General features: G+C 34.6%; 3 protein-coding genes and 1 non-coding gene across 6 annotated transcripts; 1 reads left to right on the top strand and 3 right to left on the bottom strand.

Annotated features, from left to right (window-relative positions):
* Nucleotides 1-882: 882 nt before the first annotated feature.
* LOC100804316 (stress response protein nst1) lies at nucleotides 883-7,241 on the top strand. 2 transcript variants are annotated; one of them, XM_003552259.5, is made up of 4 exons: nucleotides 883-1,124; nucleotides 1,351-2,978; nucleotides 3,555-4,600; nucleotides 6,917-7,241. In XM_003552259.5, the coding sequence occupies exons 2-4, from the start codon at nucleotides 1,503-1,505 to the stop codon at nucleotides 7,032-7,034; spliced, it is 2,640 nt and encodes an 879-aa protein (XP_003552307.1). In that variant the 5' UTR covers nucleotides 883-1,124; nucleotides 1,351-1,502; the 3' UTR covers nucleotides 7,035-7,241. The 2 variants fall into 2 exon arrangements, with proteins under 2 accessions (XP_003552307.1, XP_040867660.1); XM_041011726.1 differs by having other exon boundaries at nucleotides 883-2,978.
* Nucleotides 7,242-9,317: 2,076 nt separating this feature from the next.
* Nucleotides 9,318-9,411, bottom strand: TRNAY-GUA (transfer RNA tyrosine (anticodon GUA)). The gene is made up of 2 exons: nucleotides 9,375-9,411; nucleotides 9,318-9,353 (listed from the first exon to the last, which is right to left on the bottom strand). It is a non-coding gene; the product is annotated as a tRNA-Tyr (tRNA).
* A 1,025-nt stretch (nucleotides 9,412-10,436) lies between these two features.
* LOC100804848 (TATA-box-binding protein) lies at nucleotides 10,437-15,141 on the bottom strand. The gene is made up of 10 exons (XM_003552260.5): nucleotides 14,872-15,141; nucleotides 14,396-14,520; nucleotides 13,554-13,641; nucleotides 13,144-13,215; nucleotides 12,448-12,498; nucleotides 12,143-12,187; nucleotides 11,952-12,044; nucleotides 11,118-11,219; nucleotides 10,962-11,035; nucleotides 10,437-10,578 (listed from the first exon to the last, which is right to left on the bottom strand). Coding segments are annotated over exons 2-10 (603 nt in total). The 5' UTR covers nucleotides 14,473-14,520; nucleotides 14,872-15,141; the 3' UTR covers nucleotides 10,437-10,577.
* Nucleotides 15,142-20,091: 4,950 nt separating this feature from the next.
* LOC100803787 (CBL-interacting protein kinase 2) lies at nucleotides 20,092-23,552 on the bottom strand. Of its 2 annotated transcripts, none has more exons than XM_003552258.5 (2): nucleotides 23,396-23,552; nucleotides 20,092-22,112 (listed from the first exon to the last, which is right to left on the bottom strand). In XM_003552258.5, the coding sequence occupies exon 2, from the start codon at nucleotides 21,666-21,668 to the stop codon at nucleotides 20,280-20,282; it is 1,389 nt and encodes a 462-aa protein (XP_003552306.1). In that variant the 5' UTR covers nucleotides 21,669-22,112; nucleotides 23,396-23,552; the 3' UTR covers nucleotides 20,092-20,279. The 2 variants fall into 2 exon arrangements, with proteins under 2 accessions (XP_003552306.1, XP_014626652.1); XM_014771166.2 differs by having other exon boundaries at nucleotides 20,092-22,041; nucleotides 23,396-23,545.
* Nucleotides 23,553-23,608: the final 56 nt, after the last annotated feature.

The raw sequence follows: 23,608 nt of genomic DNA, 5'->3' as shown, positions 1-23,608 counted from the left end.
TTTGGCTGATGTTGGTTGAAAAATCCTAGTTGACGTCAGCTGAAAAATCCTGGCAGGCGTTTACTTAAAAGTTAGTCATGACTGATGCCAGTAGAAAAAATCTAGCCAACGTCGGCAAAAAAAATCAATGGTCAACATCAACTTAAAAAACTTGGATGACAACGACTAAAAAAATCTTTGACCGACGTCAGCAAAAAACTCCTATGACTGATATCAGTAAGAAAATAATTCTAGCCAACATTATCTAAAAAAAATCTTAGTCGATATCGACAAAAAATAGCTTTGGTTGACATCATACAAAAAAATTTTGACCGAAAAAACCTTGGCCAACATTAGTGAAAAACAACAACTTATGTCGATGTTGGTCATAAAAAATTTGGTCACCCGTAGTTGTGAGTGTTGAACGAGAAAGAGTTGCGAGCAAGAACATGAGTTAGAGTGAGCATCTCCGAAAAAAGAATTTCAAATTCTATATTTTGAGAAAATTTGAAATCTCACTGTTTTAGTCAATCAAAATGATTAATAAAAATACCAAAAATTAAATCTCCTTTCAAATATTTTATTCAAACAAACTATTTAATCATGAATCCTTTTAAAGTCTTTAAAAAAATAAATCTCGCTACTTAATTGCTCCATCCAAATACACTATTAGAATTCAAATATTAATACATAAATAAATTAAATTGAAAGAAAAATACTATCTTATCCTCTTGCGATGTTGATGAATAGTAACATTTACTTTTCACATACATTTCGTACTAATATTATGGAGAGAAAAAAATTCACACAAAAAAAATACCATGGTCAGACCCGGTCCGGTTCAGCGTCTATCCCACATCACCACGGTTCAGTGACATTACTTATTCCGATTTTGTTTTTTTCCTTCTTCATTCCGCTCTCTCTCTCTGTCTCTCTCTTCTTTTCTTCTTATCTTGTTTTTCTCTCTTCTCGCGCATTGTTTCTCTCTCTTAAACAGACCGAACAACCCGCGACGGAGGCTCCGACCCGAATCGGACGAGTCGACTCCAGCTCCGAACACTTTCAGGTGCTTGTGCGCCAATCGCATTTCGCTCCCATTTTCGCCGATTTTTCTTCTTCTCGTTTTAGCCATTGACGCCGAATCTGTGAGTCCTCCATTTCCCTTTCGATTGATGCCGCAATCGCCCTGGACGAAGCTCCCAATCGTTCTCTCTCTTTTTTTTCTGTCGCTTCAATTTCGAATTGTATTTTTTTGAACTATATTGTGTGACCTTGGTTGCTACAAATAGGGTAATTTCAATTTCTATTTCAATGTCAATGTCAATTTCAAAATGATTCTGAATATATATATTTTTTTGCTTGTTTTTTTAGGTTTGAGATTTTAGGGTTCTGAAGTTTCTGCGTCTGACTCTGGTGGATATATATTTGGAGGAGGGGGGGTAAGGTACAGGATTAGGGTTTTCTGGGAGGGAAAAAAGATAGGATATATTTGGGACTGGAAAGAGGGTTAGGGTTAGAGGATAATGTGTATACTGTGTGTGATTCAGAAGTGGTCTCGCCGGGTTGCTACAATGCTGCCTTGGTTGGTTATTCCGTTAATTGGTCTCTGGGCGCTCTCTCAGCTTCTGCCGCCCGCTTTTCGATTCGAGATTACTTCGCCTCGTCTTGCTTGTGTCTTTGTCTTGTTGGTTACTCTCTTTTGGTATGAGATTTTGATGCCTTGGCTGTCAGCTTGGCGTGTGCGGAGGAATGCTAGGATTAGGGAGAGGAAGAGGTTTGAGGCCATAGAAATGCAGAAGTTGAGGAAGACAGCTACGAGGCGGTGCCGCAACTGCTTGAGTCCCTATAGGGATCAGAACCCTGGTGGGGGTAGGTTTATGTGTTTTAACTGTGGCCATGTATCTAAGAGACCGGTTCTAGACTTGCCTGTGCCGCCGGGGTTGGGGATTTCTAATTCCAGTATAGTTAAGGACTTGGTTGGAAAAGGTGGCAAAATATTGAATAGCAAGGTTTGGTCTGAAAATGGATGGATGTGCGGTCAGGACTGGTTGGAGAATGGAAATTGGGTTGGTGGGTCTGTTCCAGGTAATCCTAGCAACTGGAGGACGAGTGAGAATGCTGGTGTTTTTGGAGGAGATGAGCATTGTTTGACGGAGAGGTCTTATTGTGGTCTTTTGTTTTTGGTTTGCAAGCTTTTGACATCTTTCTTCAAGAGCATTAGATGGCTCTGGGGAAAGGCTTTTACAGTTAGTTCAAGGGAAGAATGCCCTTCTGATGCTGAGGCACTCTTAGCTAAAAGGGGTGAAAATGAGGCAAGCCTCAATGAAAGTAGAGGGGAAAAAGCACGTAGGAAAGCTGAGGAGAAAAGGCAGGCTAGGCTAGAGAAAGAACTATTGGAGGAGGAAGAGAGAAAACAGAGGGAGGAGGTTTCAAGGTTAGTGGAGGAGCGTAGGAAACTGAGAGATGAAAAAGTGGAAGCTGAAAAAGATCACAGCAGATCATCAAATCTCAGTAAGGAGAAGGACCGTCAGAAGGAAGCTGAAAAGAAGCGTCAGGAAAAAAGAAAAGAGAAAGATAAGGGGTCTAGTAAGAGCAACTCTGATGTTGAAGAATTGGAAAGAAGAGCTGGCAAGGAAAGTGAACGGAAGCGGGATTTCGACAAAAAGAGTGAAATGGATCGTAGGGAGCATCAGAAATCTGGGTTAGAGAGTGGCAAGGGACAGAATACCAACAATGCACAAAATAAAAATGTCACTGCAAACAATTATAACCGAGGAGGTACTGGAACAAGGTATCTTGACCGCATGCGGGGCACAATTTTGTCCTCTTCAAAAGCATTTGGTTTTGGTAGGGGTATTAATGTTCCTAGCACTGTGGTGAAAGAAAACAAGTTTAATAGTTCTGTAGATCATGTTCATAGCAGGAGAGAAATATGTCCTCCTGAGCGTCCAGCTGCAAAATCCAATGTAAATGGAGATGATAGGAATATCAATCACCCTGTAAGTTGTCTTGCTTTCTATCCCCTTTTCTTTGCCTTCTTATGATACTGTTCTTGCAGGTTTTGTCAAAGGTTTATTCGTGATGGAATACTAGTTACTTTTTTTTTCTTATCAAAAAGCATTGTGGGTTTTACAAATTAGTATTATATTCTAATGTGTGGATCATAGTTTTAAATTGCAATCTGCAACTGCAATTGTGGCTGCAACTACAATTGTGGCCACAAAGTAAAGGTGTTTTTTTAATCACTGCAACCACATTGCGACTGCAGTTGTGGCCACATCAGCTTCTTTTTCCCGCAATTTCCGACAACATCAAGGATCATAACGAAACCCCAACCACAATTTAAAACCATGGTCTGAATAAGGCTTTTGTTGTTGTATTATATTCAAATTTCTCTCTTGTCACTAACTTCCATTTTGTTTGTTCACAATTTAAAAACAGTCTGAGATTTATAAAAAAATTATATGATGCTCTAGTTAAGATTAATTGCTTATGTTATACTTGGTATGATTATCTTGGGTGCATTGAAAAAAAATACTAATAAACAGTATTGGCATGATAATTGTTCCCTGCAGGTACTCCCTGAACCACAACCATGGACAGCAGCACCTAAAAAGTCATGGCAGCAATTATTTACTCGATCTTCACCTGCTCCTCAATCTTCAAATTCAAATGTAATATGCAGGCCAAATTCCAAAATTCAAGCAGAAGTCAAAAGCCCTCAGTTGTCTGCCCAGTCACCAGTTACACAGTCATTTACTAATCCTATTCAGTTTGGTCTTCCATCACCATTTAATATTTCCACCCATGCAAGTGGACCAACCAGTAGTAGTCTAGGTTTTTCTCCTGCTATTGAACCATTTTTTCCTCCAGTTGGAAATACATCACATGACTTTAGACAAGATGAGCAAGAGCTTTTTGAAGATCCCTGTTATGTTCCAGATCCAGTATCCTTGCTTGGGCCTGTTTCTGAGTCACTTGATAATTTTCAGTTGGACTTGGGAATTGGCTTTGGAACAGACAATGAAATGACAAAACCTCACTCTTTGAAAAGCATATCTGCTGGTTCTGATGTTAATAAGCCATCTCTGATTGAATCCCCATCATCCCGAGAAAAGCATAGCTGTTCTAATTGGTTTCCAAGTACCCCGAATGGCCAAGACAAGCATGGTTTTCCTCTGGATGATGCAGCTGCAAATGAGAAGGGAACATGGCAGATGTGGAGTACTTCTCCACTTGGGCAAGAAGGTTTAGGTTTAGTTGGTGGCGCAGGAAGCTGGCTGTTATCCTCACAAAGGAACATACCAAACAAGGATGATTTTGTGCTTTCTTCATCTCAGAAGACTATGGCTTCTCTTTTTAACAAAGAAGATAACATAATTTCCAGTACCCATTCTCCACAAAATGTTTTTCTTCCTAATGGCCAAAGTGGTGAGAACTTCAGCCCTGTTACAGGTTCAAGTGGTTATGATCCTTGGTTACAAAGTGCTCTCTTCCCACCATTGTCAGGTGGCCCTTCAGCTCAGGAGGGAGCCACTCAAAATGAAACTATATATGGTAGCCCAAGTGGATCTGCTAGTAGCCATGGGCTTGATGGTTCTCCAGCTAACTGTTGGTCCAAGTAAGTATTAACTGTTTGGCTTATTTTTTGCCTTGTAATGGATGTCTAGTTTGGAATTTCTGCTTGTATATGTATCTATACTGTTGACCATTTTAATCTGATGAAACTTGTTTGGCTTAAAGATGAGAAAAACTATTCCCTCATTTTATTTTTCAAAATGAATTATAGATCTATAAACATCGATTGGTAATGTGACTTTTTGTGGGAATGCTTTGCCTCTTTCTATTTCTATTGAGACTGAGTCATGTTATCTAGGTAGTGATACTTTGTGGGGAAAATATTTTGTTTCAGTGGTGAAGATTCATTTTTTAATTTACTTGTAACAAGTGATGGAACTGTTATACAAGAACACTTGGTTTCTAATTTCTATCTATAAGCAATGGATTTAGTATTTCACCCTATAGTGATATTTGTATTAATGTGCTGTATTTATCTTAATTTTGCTCTGTAGTCTGTTTCTTGAATTGTGGGTTGCTTATTGATGATACTTTGCCTCAGTGAATCAAAACATAATTACTAATTCGGTGGAGTACTCATTCTTAGGGCATTTTCAACAGATCAAATTATAATTCAACCTTGTAGAAAACTAGCTTATAAAAAGAAGAAATTTATATATGTTTCAAACGAAGATGAATTGTCTTTGATGCTTAATGGTAATAATTTGGCTGTTTGACTCGAGGTATATGCTTCAAAACTGTGTTGTCATCTCCAAATGTGTTTCATCAGAGAAGAATCGGGAATAGAAAATAGAAAATTAAAAATAAATATGAGAATATGAGATAAAATAAATTGACATGGATGCCTTCTATGTGGGAATATAGCATCATTGCTTTTGTCAGATTTTCATAAATTTGTTTTTTCTGTTATCCATAGGTCAGATAGTGACATCACTATGTGACCTATGTGTTGGAAAATTCGAGGGAAGTAAATACTGGGGAGATTTACACCAATGTGTTATGAACAACTATATAAGGGAACTGGACATCACACTTTAACCCAAAACCTTAAGGCTTAGGTTTATGGGTCTTTTCTCCACTTATATGGTGTTCAACTTTTTCACTTCTATTCGATGTGAAACTTTTCTTTACACTTGTACTCCAACAATTTTCCCCTCAAGTGTGGGTCTCTTCCACATAGTAGTCTCCCCCTCGAGCGGAAGTCATTATCATCCACGAGTGTAGGCCATTAGAGCCCACATGCTCTAGCTACTTGCGGTACTTGCACTGCCGCTCCATCCACAGGACACATCGCCTGGACTCATCACCAGGAAGACTTTCGATACAAGGGATCCCCAAGGCCAAGATCCATTGCCGCCATCTTACTTGTCTGAGCCGGTCACCAAGTCAAATCATCGGCTCTGATACCAGTTGTTGGGGAATTCGAGGGGAGTAAACACCAGAGAAATTTACACCAATGAGTCATGAGCAACTATATAAGGAAACTTGACACCACACTTTAACTAAAAACCTTAAGGCTTAGTTTATGGGTCTTCTCTCCACTTATATGGTGCTCAACTTTTTCACTTCTACCCGATGTGAGACTTTACCTCACACTTGTACTCCAATACTATGGACAACAGAAAAGACAAATTTAGTTCCAAATGGGATCCTATGCTGTAGGACATATTTGGATGCATGGCATATAACCAAATAAAATGTATTTAGTTCCAAATGTACCATCTTTATTCTGTTTCATTTAACTAAAGTGGATTTACTTGATTGTCAATTGATTTTGTGGATTCATCTGTTGTGTTGTCATATGCTGATTTATTTCTTTATGAAATGAATGGATATGCATTGGTATGGTACAAAAAGTGATTCAGTTGTTGGTGTTGGACAGTATACTTTCATGCCCTGATCTTTTCTCATCTATTCTGCTTGATTGAGTCATGAAATGGTATGTGAGTGTGTTCGTTGATAAGCACTAGCTGTAATCAATTTGATGATCCTTTCTAAATATAGCTTTATAAATATGCCAGCAACTAAATTGTCAAACTGCTGACTTGTTGAACCTGAAAATAAAGAAACAAACTAGTTGAACCAAAATTAAATAAATAAAAGAAATGAACTATCACAATTGAAGTGACAGTAAGAAAAGAATCTCTTTGTAAAAAAACTCTACATGCTTCAAAACACTTGGGCTTTTGGTGACCCTTTTGACTGCTTATGGCATGATGCTTGTTCTGACCTTGTCTTGTATTTGTTCTTTCTGCTTGATTATGTAACTTGTGGTTCTCCCCCTCTTACATAATTTTGTGGTGTTAATATGGACTATTGGAAGTGTTGTTTTGACCTTGTTTTTTTGTTTACATTGCAGAAAGGAATGGCCTGTACATGGTTCTGTGGAAAGCATTGGAAAGTCTGCTGTTTCAAGGCCTTATAGTGGAGGTCTACACCCAACCTCCGATGTACAGTCGTTTTGGTCTTTTGATTAAAAAAGATGATAGTGACAGACAGGTTATGATGAGGAACTTGATCTAAAAACAAACAACTGTTCTCTTGAGGCAAATAGCCTCCTTTGGGGGAAGAGTTTAGAATACTGAATCCACCCATTGTATCTTCTTCCTTTCTTCTTTTGTGAAGGAAGATTTGATGTTTACTTAACGTTAGCGTCACAATAGGAATACATGTTGTTGGATGCATTCTGAGCAAGGCAACAACAAACAAAGAGAGGTGCCCCCATTTTGTCCTTTGGAGAATGGTGCTTCACATTCCCACTTGTGTCATGATGATGTCTTAATGAGAAATGAACTGATACTAACTTACATGACCCGCTGCCAATGGAATATAGTCGTGTTTCTGTAACGTCTCATTATTATGAATCCAGCTGCATCTTTAATCACGTGCACAAAGTTGTCAAAGTGTTGACGAATTAACAGAAAAAAAATGTTGAAAAAGGGTCAAAAGTTATTTTGTATGCATCAGATTTTCTAGCTTAAATGGCTTAGTTGCGCAGATGTAGCTTGGGTTTGGTTTGCGTTGGGGGCACCCCGTAATAGTTTCCCAAGGATTTCAATTACTCGGAATTTATAATTAATATAGTATTGACAATTGAAACATTAACAACAATAAACTTTATTTGAGTGAGGTTGGTTATGTGGATCACACTTGATATTATTTATCATGAGATTTTTTTCGACAATTTCTTTTGAAATCCTTTTTACTTTTGCTTCCCATGGTCTTATTTCTATGTATTCAAACCACCTAAATTGAATTGTCATCTTTTTTTAATTGGTATTTCACCTTCAATTTATTTATTTATCTCTCCAAGGTGCTTTAAAAAAATTAAATGTTTTGCAAAGAGAGCAGAATTATTTGAGCGTGATAATTGTTAAAATAAATTATTCCATATAAAATTATACTATAAACATCAGCTGTTAACTTTGTCGCATATACAGCTAAATTAATACGAGTGCAGATTACTTCGAACAAATGATAAACGGATATTCGCATCTTTAATTAATTTTAATATTCAGTCTACGAATCAGAGAGAAAAAAAGAAAAAATTCCGACCTACCAACTACAGTCCTCCACTCTACCAACTAAGCTAAGGTCGGTTTGTAATATTGTTGGCAAATTGTAAATAATTTCAATTTTAAAGTTCTATAGCCACTTAACATTAACACAAAATCTATCATGAATAATTCATATTTAGTATTTTAATAAGTTTATGCTGGCTATGAGAACGTAACACAACCCTCTTCGTTTGTCTAGGTTTCGGACAGATTATGACAAGTTATTGATGTATATTTGAACAAGAACATAAAAGAGAAGATAATGAATCCGATAGCCTTTAGATTCTATTTTTTGATAGTTTACATTATAATTTAGTGTATGAAATACAAAATAATTATTAATTGAAAAATTAATAGTAAATACTTTTATAAAATCATAATGATAAAACATAAACTTGTAATATTGTAACTTGTTAAACAACATAATTTTAGGAAAAAGTTATTTCCACCACAATTTAGACTTATGAGAGTGAGTATGAAACTGATGGAGGTATTAATTTATTTTAAGTGTTTAAGATTTTTTTATACTTGTAGACAATTAATATTTTTTATAATATAATTATTATATATTTGGGTTGAGTTGGATTTAGTCGTATTCAAAACTCTAAATTTATTATCAAATTTAATTTTAATTGAGTTCGCTAAAATAAATTCAATCTAATCTAATGATCCAGTTCAATCCATAAAAATGTAACAATTTGACGGGTTCACAAAGCTTAACCTACTTAGGTTTCTATTTTGAAGGATTGTTTTGCAACCTTTTCTAGAGATTAGATTGGATTAAATAAATTTTTTAAGGGGTTGAATAAATATTTACTCTAATTAATTTTGATTAAAATTTACAGTTAAAGTTAACCATTCACATTATAGTTTAACGATTAAAATTTCAACAATTTTGTAATTTCCTTTACATATTAAAGTATTTTATAATGATTTTAGTTATTAGTTTTTAATGTTATTAAAAAGTCAAAATATCATTTGATTGCAAACTTGTAAACTAAATCTAAATTTTTTTAAAAAATGGACCTGAAAGCGGGAGGGGATTTATAACCATACATCTAATTTATTCTCTGTTCAATGTAGAAAATGATTTTTGATTAGATTGCGTTTCAAAGTTGTATAACTAAAAAATTAACCGAGAAAGAAAGGGCAAAAAGAACCAAACATTGGAAAAAAAAAAAAGAAAGTTTACATATAAAAAAATCCGACCTGCCGGATTCGAACCAGCGACCTAAGGATATCCATTTGGCACGTTACCAACTACAGTCCTCCGCTCTACCAACTGAGCTAAGGTCGGATTGTACTGAAGCATTTGACTAATTTTTCTATTTTCAACTAAACTCTAAATTCAGTTCATACAACTATTTTTAGGCAAAAAAATCTCACCATTTTAAAGTCATGTTTAAAAAATTAAAATCTTAAAATAAAAAGAAGTCATAAAATAGTTTATGACAATTCATAAGTCGTAAATCATCCTACAACTTATCTATTTCGAATATTAATTTAAATTTTACTCTCATTTAAAAAATTTGAAAAAAAAAATCCATTTGGATCATTTTACTCAGGTAATACTTTACATACAAATATTTTAACATTTTGATCAATATTGAACAGTTTTTAGGGTTAGAAGAATCCTCGAAATATTCAGATCATATAGTAATAATTGTTTCTAACTTTTTTTAATAATTTTTTGGTGTATAAAATATAAATAAAAAAGGGATAGTTTCATTTCCATATTATTCTTGTGATAAATTTTCACCACTAATATATTATGTAGTGAATAAGTAGTTTCAACGAAGATGTCCAGTATACTAGTAACTAGACTAAAATAACAAGTTGGGAAAAAAATTCCTTTGTTCAATTGCAACGTACATGAAACATAATTATCAAATGTACTGTTTTATTTATCATAACGTCTAAAAATTTCCAACATGAAATTAAGACAGATAAATGTTGCTTGCTTCATAAACCATAGTAGATTAAACTCGCCATGCTGTTTTGAACTCTAGATGAAGACACAATACTTGAACTTTAAAACTTTATATTAGCAATAAAAACGAAGTTGCTCAAAGTTGAAATGAACCACACATAATTTTTCCAGTGACACTGAAAGATATTAATGATTTGCATCGCACTAATGGTGAGAGATCTTGCTTACTTGAGTTAACCATACCTAAACAAGCTTAGAATTTCTCACTTTTTCTTTTCTATTCTGCCTCTTCTAAATCTCTTTTTTTTTCAGTGTCAAATTCAATACACAGTTTTTTTTCCTTCCACTTTACTAAAGCAGGATCCTTTTTTTTTTAAAGAGAGAAAAAGACAAGAACAAAAAGGGATGTCTTATTAAAACTCAATCCAGATTACAGATATCTCTTGTCTTCATATTTACAGTTCAATCAATTCAAGCCGGTGTTCCGCAATCTTCTCTACCAGGAAACCTTGCTCCTGCTCTCTTGACAGTAATCTGCCATTAATAGCAAATATTCCAAGAAATCAGAACTAACAAGATAAACTTCAGACACACTACTAATCACACTGAGTACCTCCAAACACAACACCAAGAAAATGCAGTCACAAGAAACTAAGATTTCAGTTTCTTTTTGTAGTTAAATCACATGTAACATCAACACTTCTACAAATATATGTATGACCCAGAACAAAAACTGCATTAAGGGTTTCTTCATTTCAATTAAGAAAACCTCAGCCCTACATCTGATGCAATCATATTCTGATAGCTGAAGGAAGAAAACAAAATAATAGAGACAATGATATTGATTCATTATATTCCTAGTCCAGGGATTACAACATGTATATCCTATAACAACTGAAAAAGAGCCGCTTCCATACCATTGTTGGTTTTTCCTGAACTCAGTAAGCACTGGATATATGTTCTCAAAGGCTGTGTAAGTCTCATCTCTAACCTAAAGAAACCAAAATGAAAACATCAGCCGGAAAATGCCAAAATGTAAAATTACATGGGAAGATCCAAGACCATTATTATACCTTGGCTCCCGTCAGAACAATTTTTCCAGAGACAAATATAAGCAAGACTATCTTGGGTTGCTTCATGCGATAGATTAGTCCAGGAAACAACTCTGGTTCATACTACCAACAAGAACAAACAAGTTCAACACATGCTAATCATTCCTTAAACATTTATTATGTAGAAAGAAGCCAGGAAAGCAGAAACACAACTTAAAATGGCTATTTCCATCATCTATGCTCTTTACAACACAAACACCATGGCAAAAAAATACTTCCCCACTCAATTCTTCCGGTTATAATTATAAAAACTTCCAACACTTTTAAAACATATAAGTATCTGCAAAAGTGAAGTTGAAATGGATATCATAGGGTTAACACAACCTCTGATTATTGAAAATTAATAAAACCAGATTTGTGGTCCTTTGGCTAACATGGAAATCAAGAATGGTTTTGCGTTTGTACTAATTAAATCCATGTTTTGCAAAGTTTACACCTGTTATGGAATACAGTTTTTCAGTATAGAATATTTCACACCACTGACATCAGGTATATAGTTCAAGGAAACAACATAGAAATTATGTAATATGATACCAAACACCAAGATGTGATTGCCTAACAACAAATAACAATTGAGCAATGATAACCGTTTTTCAAATAAGACTCACCGGAAGAATAAGAAATATTAATTAAGGAAAAACAAAAGACAATTCATCAACTCATGTACAACATCATATAGAATAACCCATGTTAAGAGGACCATATATAGTACTGATAACTAGGACAGGAATTTGTAGACCATTTTTCCAAGAAATTCACCAGGAAGAACAGAAGATTATAACATTTCACACTTACACTTGAGAAAGCACCATGGGAATAGGCAAGACCCTCCAGTCGAATGGGGAACTTTACATCACAAGAGCCAACAATATTCTGAATCTTAAAATCCTAAAGCACAAAAAAGAAAAAAAAGGAATAAGTCAATGATCACAAACTACTTCTGTAGAGTGGAAAACAACTGACAATTTTCAGAGCGGATGTTGTACCTTAAATTTAGCTGGGAAACCAAGCTTTTGGATAATTCTAGCATACTGAAAAGAGAGAAAATTCAATAAATTTTCAAGAATAAAATGTGAGGGTCATGCTTCTACTAAGTGAAGAGAACAACAAAAGCATCCACCCCCTCCATTGGTTTAAGGAGCTTATTTTTCTACAAACTACAGAAAGAATAAGCTCCAAGCCAAGCTAAAATAATGGCAAGATTCTCCGGTCAATCAACCTCCACTTGAGAAATTTCAATAATATACAGTATGAATGAGCTTACAAGATGAGAGGAGGAGCATTAGCATACCTTCCTTGCCGCCAATTTAGACTGTTGCTCGCTCTTAGCTCCAGTACAGACCTAACCATGCCATTTAAATTTAGAGGGGAAAAAGCATAAGAAATAGAAGCCCATCACAAGCAAGTGAAGCAACTTGATGAATCGGTTTGTTTTTGTGAGTGAATGAACAGAAGCCCTTAAAAAAAAGGTGTTGGTGAGGGGAGAGGGGTGGGATCCTTCGTAATGTTAACTCTGCAGCCACATTACAAGCACCTATAATGGTAAACTAGTGGAAAATGGACAACTATGAATTGTATAAATATAGCATTCCCTTGGAACTAGTGTCCAAATGCCTGCCCATCAAACTTCTCAGCATAGTTAACTAAAACACAGGACAAGGGAATTCAATAACAGAACCAGACAACTAGAACTAAACGTACAACTTCACCTGCACGAATTTTTAGACAAACAATGAAAACCACAATAAAATAAGCTACCATGACAAAGGCACAGTTGTCAAATTACGAATTGCAGAATATTTATATAAATAGAATGGTTTCTTTATTCTTGTAAAAAGAAAAAAAGAATAGTTTCTTTATATACTTTTTTGTGTGCAAATCATCAACTGATTTCTATCAGTTAGTTGTGAACTCACATTAATTTCAATAATTCATGCAACTCCAACTAAATCGGACAGAAGTACCAGATTCAACGAATAGAACATACCATCTTGCCAGATGCAAAAATGAGTGCAGTAGTTTTTGGTTCCCTGATCCTCATAATAACAGCAGCAAAACGCTACAAAGATTCAAACCATAGACTTTAGCATTGCAGACAAATGACCAATCAGCATAAAGACATATCTAGCATGCAAATTAATTATTGATTTCAGATAGCAAAAGTGTAGTGATAAGTGGTTTGAATCAATAGAAACATTAACAGAAATCATAGATCAACCTATCCTTTACCGGAACAAATAGAAAACTGTAATATTTTAGAAGCAAGAGACAATTTCGGAACTGAACCAAAACCAAGCCAACCTTTGCTGTAATTGCAAGGCAAAAAGCAACACAGTGTACACATGCACGTACACACACAGAGATGGGAGGAATTCACAACCAACAGGCAAAATTTACCTTGGGATTGTATTCTGCATTACGAGCTTGAAGTGCAATTGATTTAAGCTCCAACTTACAGTCCAAACTGACCGTTGACACAATATTTCTGGCAGTATAAATAGTAAACGATTTTAGATATTCCAATGCAGACATAAGCAATCATTATCCAGTCTAAGTACTTAACATAAAATTTACATAACAAATGTATTGAGCATAATCTGCATATATTTTGAGCTCATCTTTGAAGGATCATGGAATACACAACAACTCTACAAGGAATTCCACATTAGAGTATAACTTCCATCTATAATGGAAATGCCCCTCAAACCTCATTCACTTAGTTCTGATGGCTGAAATTTTGAATTGAGCTAAGAATTCCCATATAGTAATATATATCAGATTTGAATTTGAATTTGAACTTGAATGCTGACATATATAGAAAATAGGACTGATCATTTACAGGTAAATCTCAAGCAAAACATTTTCTGTTTTGAAGTAATAGTTGCCATTGGAATACAAGTAAATGGTACATTGACCAACTACGAATCTTTAGCCCAAACACTGGTAAACCCATCTGATCCACACGAGGTTAATTTGGATAACAGTATAACCCATCAAAAAAAGAGTTAATTTTATCATCATTGCAAATAGTAATCCCAATATCATACACGGGGGATCACTTGGATTTGGACGAAACCTGTTTATTACTCGTGAGAAAAAACCCACAGGCCACAACTTCAAACTTTCATTTAATCATTTGAAGCAACTAAAACACATTGTTGCAAACAACACAGTTACCCATCTCATGCTTGCAATTGCAATCCAAAGAAGCATTCACTTCAAAGAAAAGTGATACTCACTGAAGGGTAGGCACAATTCCAGAAGGGTGCTTTGTTAAATCCACAGGTTGGCTACCTTCCAATGCTTGTTCAGCCATGAATAATCAAAATCCAATTTAATGCAATGCCTCAAAACCAGCAAAAAGCTGCCCATCAACAAAAACCACCATGTTCCAAAGTAATCAGTACCAAAACCCTCAATTTTCCTTGCAAAAAGTAACAAAATGCGCAAAAGAACCCATTTTTAAAAGAACCCAGATCGAAAAACCACCATGTTCCACAGTAATCAGTACCAAAATCCTCAATTTCCCTTTAAAAACTAAAATACGCAAAAGAACCCAGATCACAGATGGTTTTATACACAATTTTATTTGACAAAAAAAATCAATAAAGGGCAATCTTTTTCCCCGCAATCAGGTTAAAATTGTTAAGAAGAAATTGTGGGGAAATCTGTCTGTGACGAGTTAGATCTTATTGACAATGGGTATCTATCAGACCTTTTTTTCCTTAATATATGTATAGAACTAGGGTTTTCGAATTTTTTGTTTTTGTTTTTGTTTCACGGATCTGAGAGATTGTTGAGTTGAGATGAATAGAATTGAGGAGAGTGGGAAGGATTTGGTGGCAGAAATTTATATGTGAGCGTTGAAAAAGGGTTTGATTTGATGAGATTAAGAAAGGTTATGAGGTAAAGGTTGCTTATTTATAGAGAGAGAAAAGAAATATAGAGAGAGCAGAAGACGGCAAGATTTTAGATAGATCTGTCATCTTCAGGCGAGCATGCTCAATTTGTAGGTGCCCATATTGCCCCTAGAGAAACATGGACACGTGAGAAATGTGTCACGTTGCTGATCTAAATTATAAAAAGAGAAATGTTACACTCTCTTCCAACACTTTCTTCCTAAAATTGCTTTGATATTTGGTTGTTTTACTCTCTTATGTTTTTATTATTAAACTTCATTGCTATTTTATAAGCATCAATTTGGGAATTAGTGCATTTTTTTCAATTTCTTCTTATTAAAGTTTAAATAAATTGCATGATAATGCTGCTAATACATGATTAATTAGGGGTTTCATAGGTACAAATCAATCTAACAATCCGATGAATCCAACTTATATGAACAAAAAAGTTTGGATTATTGAAATCATTCCAAATATAAGATTTTGCATTTTTTTTTATTTTTATTCTTTAAAAATATAAAATTATTTTTTCCCTTAGTGTCATGTACGAATTAAAAGAAATAATCATTCCAAATAATACTAATTAACAAAGGTTATCAAATTCAAGAGTTTATGCACACTCATGAGAGTTTTATAAACTCAACTTGTGAATTCAACTTATTAACTCGTAAGAGTTTATTTCATATAAAAATAATGACAAAATATTTATAAATAATTTATCAATTAAACATTTCAACAATATAATAAAGCAAAATAGTAAATCATAAATTTCACAATACTTAAATAACCAAGTTTAGTAATGCATCACTATTAGTTAATAACTTGTAGATGTCATATTAGTGATATAACATTCTCATTAAGGATTTTGTGTTATTAAAAGTAATGATTTTTTAATTCGGGGAATAACACACTAAATAGAGATATGTTGAACATTAAACATACAGAAAATAACCCAAAATGACTTATATTTTGGTATAATTTTTTAACTTGCTGACTCAATGGTAAACTTGAGAGTCTATCGAGCTTACTTAGAATTTATCGAGTTTACTAAAATAAAGTTTACACACGAGTCAACCCACAGAGTATAAGTGAACTCATAAACTTAAACTTGTAAGAATTAGCGAGTTAACTCGAGAGTTTGATAACTATACTCATTAGTGTTTGTTTGTGGTATCATAATGGCATGTGTCATCTCCTTATCTACCATCCTTTGTGCAATAGTTAAGTTCTCTCCCAAGCAGGGTCGGATCAAGGTTCAATATTCGGGATTTGGCCCCCGAGACTTTTTCAAAAAATTTAATTCAATAATTATTGAGATCAATCTTTACTAGGTTTAACAAACATTCCATTTTCAAATGATTGCCTATATCAAATTTATCAACTTTAGGTATGAATATGTTGGACAAGGTATTTTAGTTAATTTTTTTACTAGCTGAAAAACTTATTTGACTGTTTAATAAACAAATTTTTTTTAGTGATTTTTAGCAATTTTTGAAACGTTACTTGAAGTAATGTTTTTTGAAATATTACTTGAAGTAATATTTTTTTAAAACGCTAACTTCTAACATCTAGCTTTTTTATATTTCCTTTCATTTTATCCTCGATACATTATCTAATTTCCTTGTTACTCTTTTTAAATAAATCACGATTTTAATATTAATTTTTGTTATTTTACACTTTTCAACTATTTCAACAATTGTTTTATTGAATACTTATAATTTAATAGACAAGTTTTTTAGTTTTCAGCTATTAGCTTCTAACATTCAACTACCAACTAGTTTTTCAACTATCATTTAATTTTTCAGCTAATTTTGCTAAACGCAGTCAAAGTTTGTAAAAAAAAAGGAAAAATACTCATTTTTATCCTTAAATGTGTAGAGTGTTGACAAATTCATTTTCAAAAGACAAAAATTTAAATTTTAGTCCCCGAAAGTGAAAAAATACGACAAATCAATCCATCCATTAACTTTTGTCCGTTACTGTTAATGAAAGAGCTTATATATGTGACACAGAGGGGCGAAAATGTCGCAAAAATAATTGTCAACATGGTTGCTGAATAAATTTGACCAAAATGTCAGTAGGTTTCTATTTTACTAATTTATCAGACCCCAAATTTTATTTCATTTAAGAGTATAATATAATTTAATTTTCATCTCCCTTCTTTTTATCATTACAAACATAACATTACAATAAACACTTTAAAAATATAGGGAAACAAACATAAGTTAGAACAAATATAATAATAAGTATAATATTGATTAATAAGTATAATCTGTTTGTTGCTATGAAATTTCTAATGTGACAATACCTTACCTAAAATATGAGACTCAAACAAAAAGACACTACCATTAAGTTAATCCTTATAAAAAATGAAATGATTGTTACACTATTACAATTGTTACAATGTTTTTATTTGTAAGAATTGACTTAATGGCTATGCATTTTTGTTTGAGTATTATATTTTGGGCAAGGTAGTATCACATTAGAAATTTCATAGCAACATATAGATTATGCTTATCAATCAATATTATGCTTATTATCATGTTTGTTCTAACTTATGCTTGTTTTCCTATTTTTATGTGTTTATTGTAATATATGCTTGCAACGATAAAAAAAAATGGGGATGAAAGATGAAGATTAAATTATATATTTACCCTTAAATGAAACGAGATTTGAGGTCTGATAAATTAGTCCAATGAAAACTTACAGACATTTTGGTCCAATGAAAACTTACTGACATTTTGGTCTAATTTATTCAACAGCCATGTTGACAATCATTTGTTGACATTTTATTCTTTCATTAACAGTAACAAACAAAAGTTAAATAGATGAATGAATTTATCACATTTTATTTTTTACTTCTAGAAACTAAAATTTGAGTTTTTATCTTTTGGGGATGAATTTGTCAGCGTTTTACATATTTAGAACGAAAATGATTATGTACCCCCCAAAAAATGAAAAAGTTAGACACGTGTGTAAGCATGGTAGTAGATTGGTCTTGTTTTACTATTTATTTTATATAATTATAGAATCACAATGGAGGAGCATGAGCATGGGATCGATATCTAATTTGTCTATAAAAAATAGATTATTGTCTATTTTTTACAAGAAATATGATCTAAAATTATATTTGACTAAATTTTAGTTAGTATAAAATCTATTTTTCTCTCTTGACATTTTTATTTTAAACTATTAAATCAATAACAATCTTATTTTTTAAAATCTTATTTAAATATTATATTTTATCAAATTTTAGTTATTATGCCATCAATTTTTATCTCCAGACTTTTAAAGTTTTAAAATCAATAGTAATTTTTTTTTTAAAAGAAATCTTATGTTAATATATAACCATAAGTGATTTGTGTTTCTTTGTAGTATATCTTTGAATTGTTTGTGGGCTAAATCAAGGGAAAAAGGTGCATGTTAGGGATTTTTTTCCTACACCATAAGAAAATCTTCTACACCCAACACTTTTTGAAATATTATAAAATTATCCTTTTTTAAAATATTCCAAAACATATAGATTAACAATTCGTATGATTCTTATGGATTACGAATTCATAATGGCCTTATGGATTGCGAATCCGTAATGGTCTTACCTTCCCCATCCACACACCCACCGGTGGAACAAAATTCTCCAAACCATTCAAATGCATGGAAGATGAACACATGAAACCATTCAAGGATGGCACGGACCTCTGTTAGCAGCTCATGAACCGCTACACCAACTTCGCCACATCGCAGCACCACCACCTCACCACCGTTGTCCCCCTTTGCTCCAACCTTGCCACGGAGCGCCTCCCCCTCATGCCACCCGCATACTTTGCCGCCACCATCTCTGCCCTCGACGCCTCCAAGGCGAGGTTGGACCCCATAGCACTCTCCTCCCTTGTGTCCTTCATGGCCATCACCCTTCCTCTCGTCCCGCTCGATGGCATTGCCACGCCGGAGTCACGCGAGGCTACTGAGATCCTTGTGACGGTGCTGGCCAGGGAGGGAGAGGGAGTGGGCGTGGTTTGTGTAAGGTCCATGATGAAGTGCTTAGGGGTTTTGTGACTTGGAGGGTTGGCAATCCGTAATGACCTTACGGATTGACAATCCATATAGGCTATATACATAAGGGTATTTTTGGTTTTTCACTCTCACTGCTGGGTGTAGAAGAAAAATGACAAGTGCAAGAACAAAATCCCTGCATGTTGTGAACCATTGTTTTGGGCCATATTGAGCCTTCCTTTCAAGTCGAAAATTGGGACACAATAAATTTCACTAAAAATGTTGAAAAAAAGTGTATTTTAGAAACACTTAGAAGAAGAAAAAAATAAGACAGTAAAATGAATTACACTTTTCTCACAAGTTAAATCAACTCATGCATCTCAAGTTTTGACAAAATTACATGGGAGAGCATCTATAAAAGTTGACCAAAAACTGTATTGGTGGACCAATATTATACTCTGATTTCTATAATAAATCCGTGGTGCACACAAATATGATTTGTATCCTATGTTGACTGTTGGTTCATCCAAAGAAAAAACAAGGATAAAAAATTACTGGTTGTTCAGAATAACCCCGATAAAGCAGTTAATGTAGCGTGTTAGATATGATCACTACATATGCGTTATCTACAAGTTGTAGCTTCCACGTCTATTAATCAGAGACCCAGACACAAACATGCTTGAACACATTGGCCAATAAAAGTCAAAAAGTAATATATGATGTCACTTTTAACTTTCACCCAATTGCATTTCATAATGCACTTTTAAATAAAATAAAATGCATAATATAAAACGTAACAGGTCCAAATCAATTCATAGGCAAATTGGTATAGGAAACCAAAAATAAATAAATTATGAACATGACACAAACCAAGCAGTTTCATTTAGACACGGAACACGGGGAAATTGTGGTGGGGTTCTTAAGTAAAAACTATGCTATCATATCCCACAGTTATACTAACCTAAGCTTCAAAATGCAAATTGCCAGTTCAAAACATGTGAAGCAATATAAAGCAACTAAGTATAAAGAAAGATCATGAAGGATGGAATAAAACACCCAAATTGGTGAAATTTGCAATTTAGGTACACAATGGTTCAAGTATCCATCATTCAAGAGGAGGCTGAACTAGCCAAATTATTCTGAGTCCTATCAAATTAAGCACTTGACTAAGACAATGACAAAAGAAGCAAAGTGCATACAAAAACCATGGGGTGAAGTATTGATCATGAAACTAAGCATTATGAGAAGGTTGGTGCTCTTCCTGGACTACTTCATGTTGCTGTCGCTCTTGATCTTGATGTGGTTGTTCTCCTTGCCAGGTCCAAACAATGTCCTTAAGTGATGGTCTTATGTCCTGTTTAAAAAGCTTCTGGTACTCCATGGTGTCACCGTTGCACTTTCTAAGTTCTACCATATGGAAGTGTGGGGTAATCTCAAAAATCTCAGCATCAACACCCAAAGTCCCTTTCCTGCCTTCTTTGGAACCTTCCAACTTGAGCAAGCCTCCATCTTTCTTCTTTACTTTCAAACGAAGCTGCTTACAAACTTCTTCCAACTTCGAGATTATGATTGAGGCCGGCTTCTTTGACATGAACCGCGTCTCCTTCCTGAGAACAGTGTCCTCGAACAAACCAGATAAATCAAAACCAGTTGAGAAGGAGATAATATCAAAAGCATTTAAATTACATGGCTTGGCCTGTTCTTGCTTTGGCTTGGCAATGGGACCACCATTCTCGCTCACTTCAAATATTCCATCAGCATCCAGGGGAACTAGTTCTTCGTTTTCGGTCACAGTAATTGCAGGCTTCTCCAACCCCTTTTTAAACCAGGAACTTTCCATAATCTTGGCCATTGATATCCTGGCCTTTGGGTTTGGATCCAATATTCTGGACAATAACCGGCGGACGTCCGGTGCAAGCCATTTAGGAAATTTGAATTCCCCTCTACCAATTTTCCTGTACATCTCCATCAGATTTGAATCATGGAATGGAAGATGACCAGCCAATAGAACATACAAGATTACCCCACATGACCATATATCAGCTTTCATCCCATCATAGCCCTTTCTGTTTATCACTTCCGGAGAAACATAGGCAGGGGTACCACATGTAGTATGGAGCAATCCATCTTGGCACTTAGATTCAGCAAGAGCACTCAACCCAAAGTCTGATACCTTCAAATTCTCATTTTCATCCAACAAAAGATTTTCAGGTTTTAAATCTCGATGACACACACCCCTGCTATGGCAGTAGTCAACAGCACTGATCAGTTGCTGGAAATATTTCCGAGCAACATCCACCTTGAGCCTTCCTTTGACTACCTTGTTGAAGAGCTCACCACCTTTTGCATGTTCCATGACAAAGTAAATTTTGGTTTTACTGGCCATTACCTCATAAAGCTCAACCACATGTGGATGTCTGATTAATCTCATCACTGAAATTTCACGCTTAATCTGATCAATCATTCCAACTTTCAAAATCCTTTCTTTATCAATTACCTTAATGGCCACACTCATGCCAGTTATAAGGTTCCTAGCATGGTAGACCTTAGCAAAGGTTCCTTGGCCTAATAATCTCCCAAGTTCATATCTTTGCATAAGCACACTTCCCTTCTGCTCCATTTATTGTAACTCTTTTTGCATACAACCAATGCTACCAAGTATATTCTAAAAACAGGTGCTTACGTGACCAGAAAGCAGTAAACTATTCCAAAGATGCTCAAAGCTTAGCCATCTTCACAAACATCACGTTTTGACATCACACAATTGCTTAGATTTCCAGTCACCTCAGGCACATGAGCATATAATAGATGTTGGCAGTGATCTAAACATCCAATCTCATCAAGGATTTCTAAGGCTAGCTCAGATGGAGCTACAACCTCATTAACTTGAGAGAGGGAACTCTTTACTTTCAACCACATCTTTCAGCATTCCCTGGTTTTGGTAAAGGACACTGGAGAATATTGAAGATGAACTCCTTAGAAATCTTCTAGAACTGTCAAGGAATAAAGCAGCACCTGGTTAGCTTTCAACTTCCCAAGAGCAAAACATTTAATGAAGGCACACCTGAAAAAAAGACAAAATTTAGTAGGCAACATTAAACAATCCAATCGAGCTAAGAATTATAAAATGCTAGGTAAAAATTAATCTTTTTCCACCAATACTTACATCTTTCAGATTTTAGCGTTTAACAATCTGGATGTATGCAAAACAAACTAAGAAAAGGGACAAGGAAATCAAATCCCAAAACAAAACAGCAACAGGTGACTTTTAATCATAAATTTACAGGATTTGACTCGACAACAAATTGGCAATTGATTAATTACAGATTCCTCTATAATTATTAGGAATAAGTGGTTGACAGACAAGAAGAAAACAGGTTTGAACAACTAAAGAAGTACATGCCTATATGGTGTCAAAATTTGATAGATCCACCCAAGCAGTTTAATCAAATAATCATTCAACTAGTTAGATAAGCACACTGACATTTTTCAATACAACACACACTGATGGGCTTGAGACTTGAACAAGACTCGTGTAACCTGTGATCACCAGTGATTTTATACCAAAGCAAGCGAATCAAACAAATAAAAACAGTGCTCACATATCCATGTGGATTTTCTTAAAGTAGGGAGAATTTGGTGGAACTTCAGAGGGAAAGGAAATTCCACAAGGTTGTAAATAAGCACTACAAGGATGTGTTTCCATTTTCCATCATATCGTGGCCTAACTTCCATAATATTCCTCCCTGTCTACCTAATTTTGTGTTTGTTTCACATGTCAATGGTCCTTGCCACATCCTGTTTTGAAGGGTAGCAATGAAGCAGAGAAAAATTGTATCCACGCTTTAAGATTGGCAAAACTATCACCACATACAACAATTCAATCGAAGAAAAGAGACAAAGTAGAAGCAAAAACAAAAGGAAAAAACTTACAGAAAATGATCAAAGAAACTAAGAAACTGTCAATCAGTAATAACAAGTAAACTATTCCCACCCGCCATCAACACCATAAATAAAAAAAATAAAAATAGCACGCCCTCTACACAAGAGATATACTAAGAACAAAACCAGTAATAACAAATAAACGATCCACACACACATCACCCCCATACAAAAAAAAGAAGGAAAATAGCACACCTTCAACACCACCCCATAAATAAGAACATAAAAGGGTATGAAGAGAGAAATAATCAACAAAATGTAGTTAAAACTCTAAAAAAATGATCTCAAACCTGAAGCCAACCAAGTAAAGCTTCAAACTTTCATGCAGAAAAAAGAGTAAGGATCCTTTTACTTCTTAAAACTCAGAAAAATGATGCAGAAAAAAAAACTGAGAAGGGTGTTTACCTGTGAAGGGGTTTGAGAATGATTGTTTATCTGTTAGTGGCTGCAAATTGCAGTGAAGAAGATGAAGGAGAATTCAGCAACGAATGAGAGAAACAACATGTGTTGTCACTTTAACGTTAGATGAGAAAATTTGGGGAGACTCGAATTCTCTCTTAGCAGATTCTTATAAACTTTGAATTCTTTGTCTCTTCTCTGTGGCCCCTCCCCCTTGAT

The sequence above is a fragment of the Glycine max genome, chromosome 18 (genome assembly GCF_000004515.6).
Source record: "Glycine max cultivar Williams 82 chromosome 18, Glycine_max_v4.0, whole genome shotgun sequence".
Classification (NCBI taxonomy): domain Eukaryota; kingdom Viridiplantae; phylum Streptophyta; class Magnoliopsida; order Fabales; family Fabaceae; genus Glycine; species Glycine max.
This window is presented reverse-complemented; position numbering and strand designations above follow the sequence as displayed.

What these genes read in the sequence shown, in the direction of transcription:
- LOC100804316 (XM_003552259.5), top strand. Translation starts at nt 1,503, where the DNA reads ATGTGTATACTGTGTGTGATTCAGAAGTGGTCTCGCCGGGTTGCTACA. An exon ending in ATAGGAATATCAATCACCCT is followed by an intron (nt 2,979 to 3,554) that starts GTAAGTTGTCTT and finishes TGTTCCCTGCAG; the next exon opens with GTACTCCCTGAACCACAACC. An exon ending in CCAGCTAACTGTTGGTCCAA is followed by an intron (nt 4,601 to 6,916) that starts GTAAGTATTAAC and finishes TTTACATTGCAG; the next exon opens with AAAGGAATGGCCTGTACATG.
- LOC100804848 (XM_003552260.5), bottom strand. Translation starts at nt 14,472, where the DNA reads ATGGCTGAACAAGCATTGGAAGGTAGCCAACCTGTGGATTTAACAAAG. An exon ending in GGAATTGTGCCTACCCTTCA is followed by an intron (nt 13,642 to 14,395) that starts GTGAGTATCACT and finishes TTATACTGCCAG; the next exon opens with AAATATTGTGTCAACGGTCA. An exon ending in ATGCAGAATACAATCCCAAG is followed by an intron (nt 13,216 to 13,553) that starts GTAAATTTTGCC and finishes GAATCTTTGTAG; the next exon opens with CGTTTTGCTGCTGTTATTAT.
- LOC100803787 (XM_003552258.5), bottom strand. Translation starts at nt 21,668, where the DNA reads ATGGAGCAGAAGGGAAGTGTGCTTATGCAAAGATATGAACTTGGGAGA.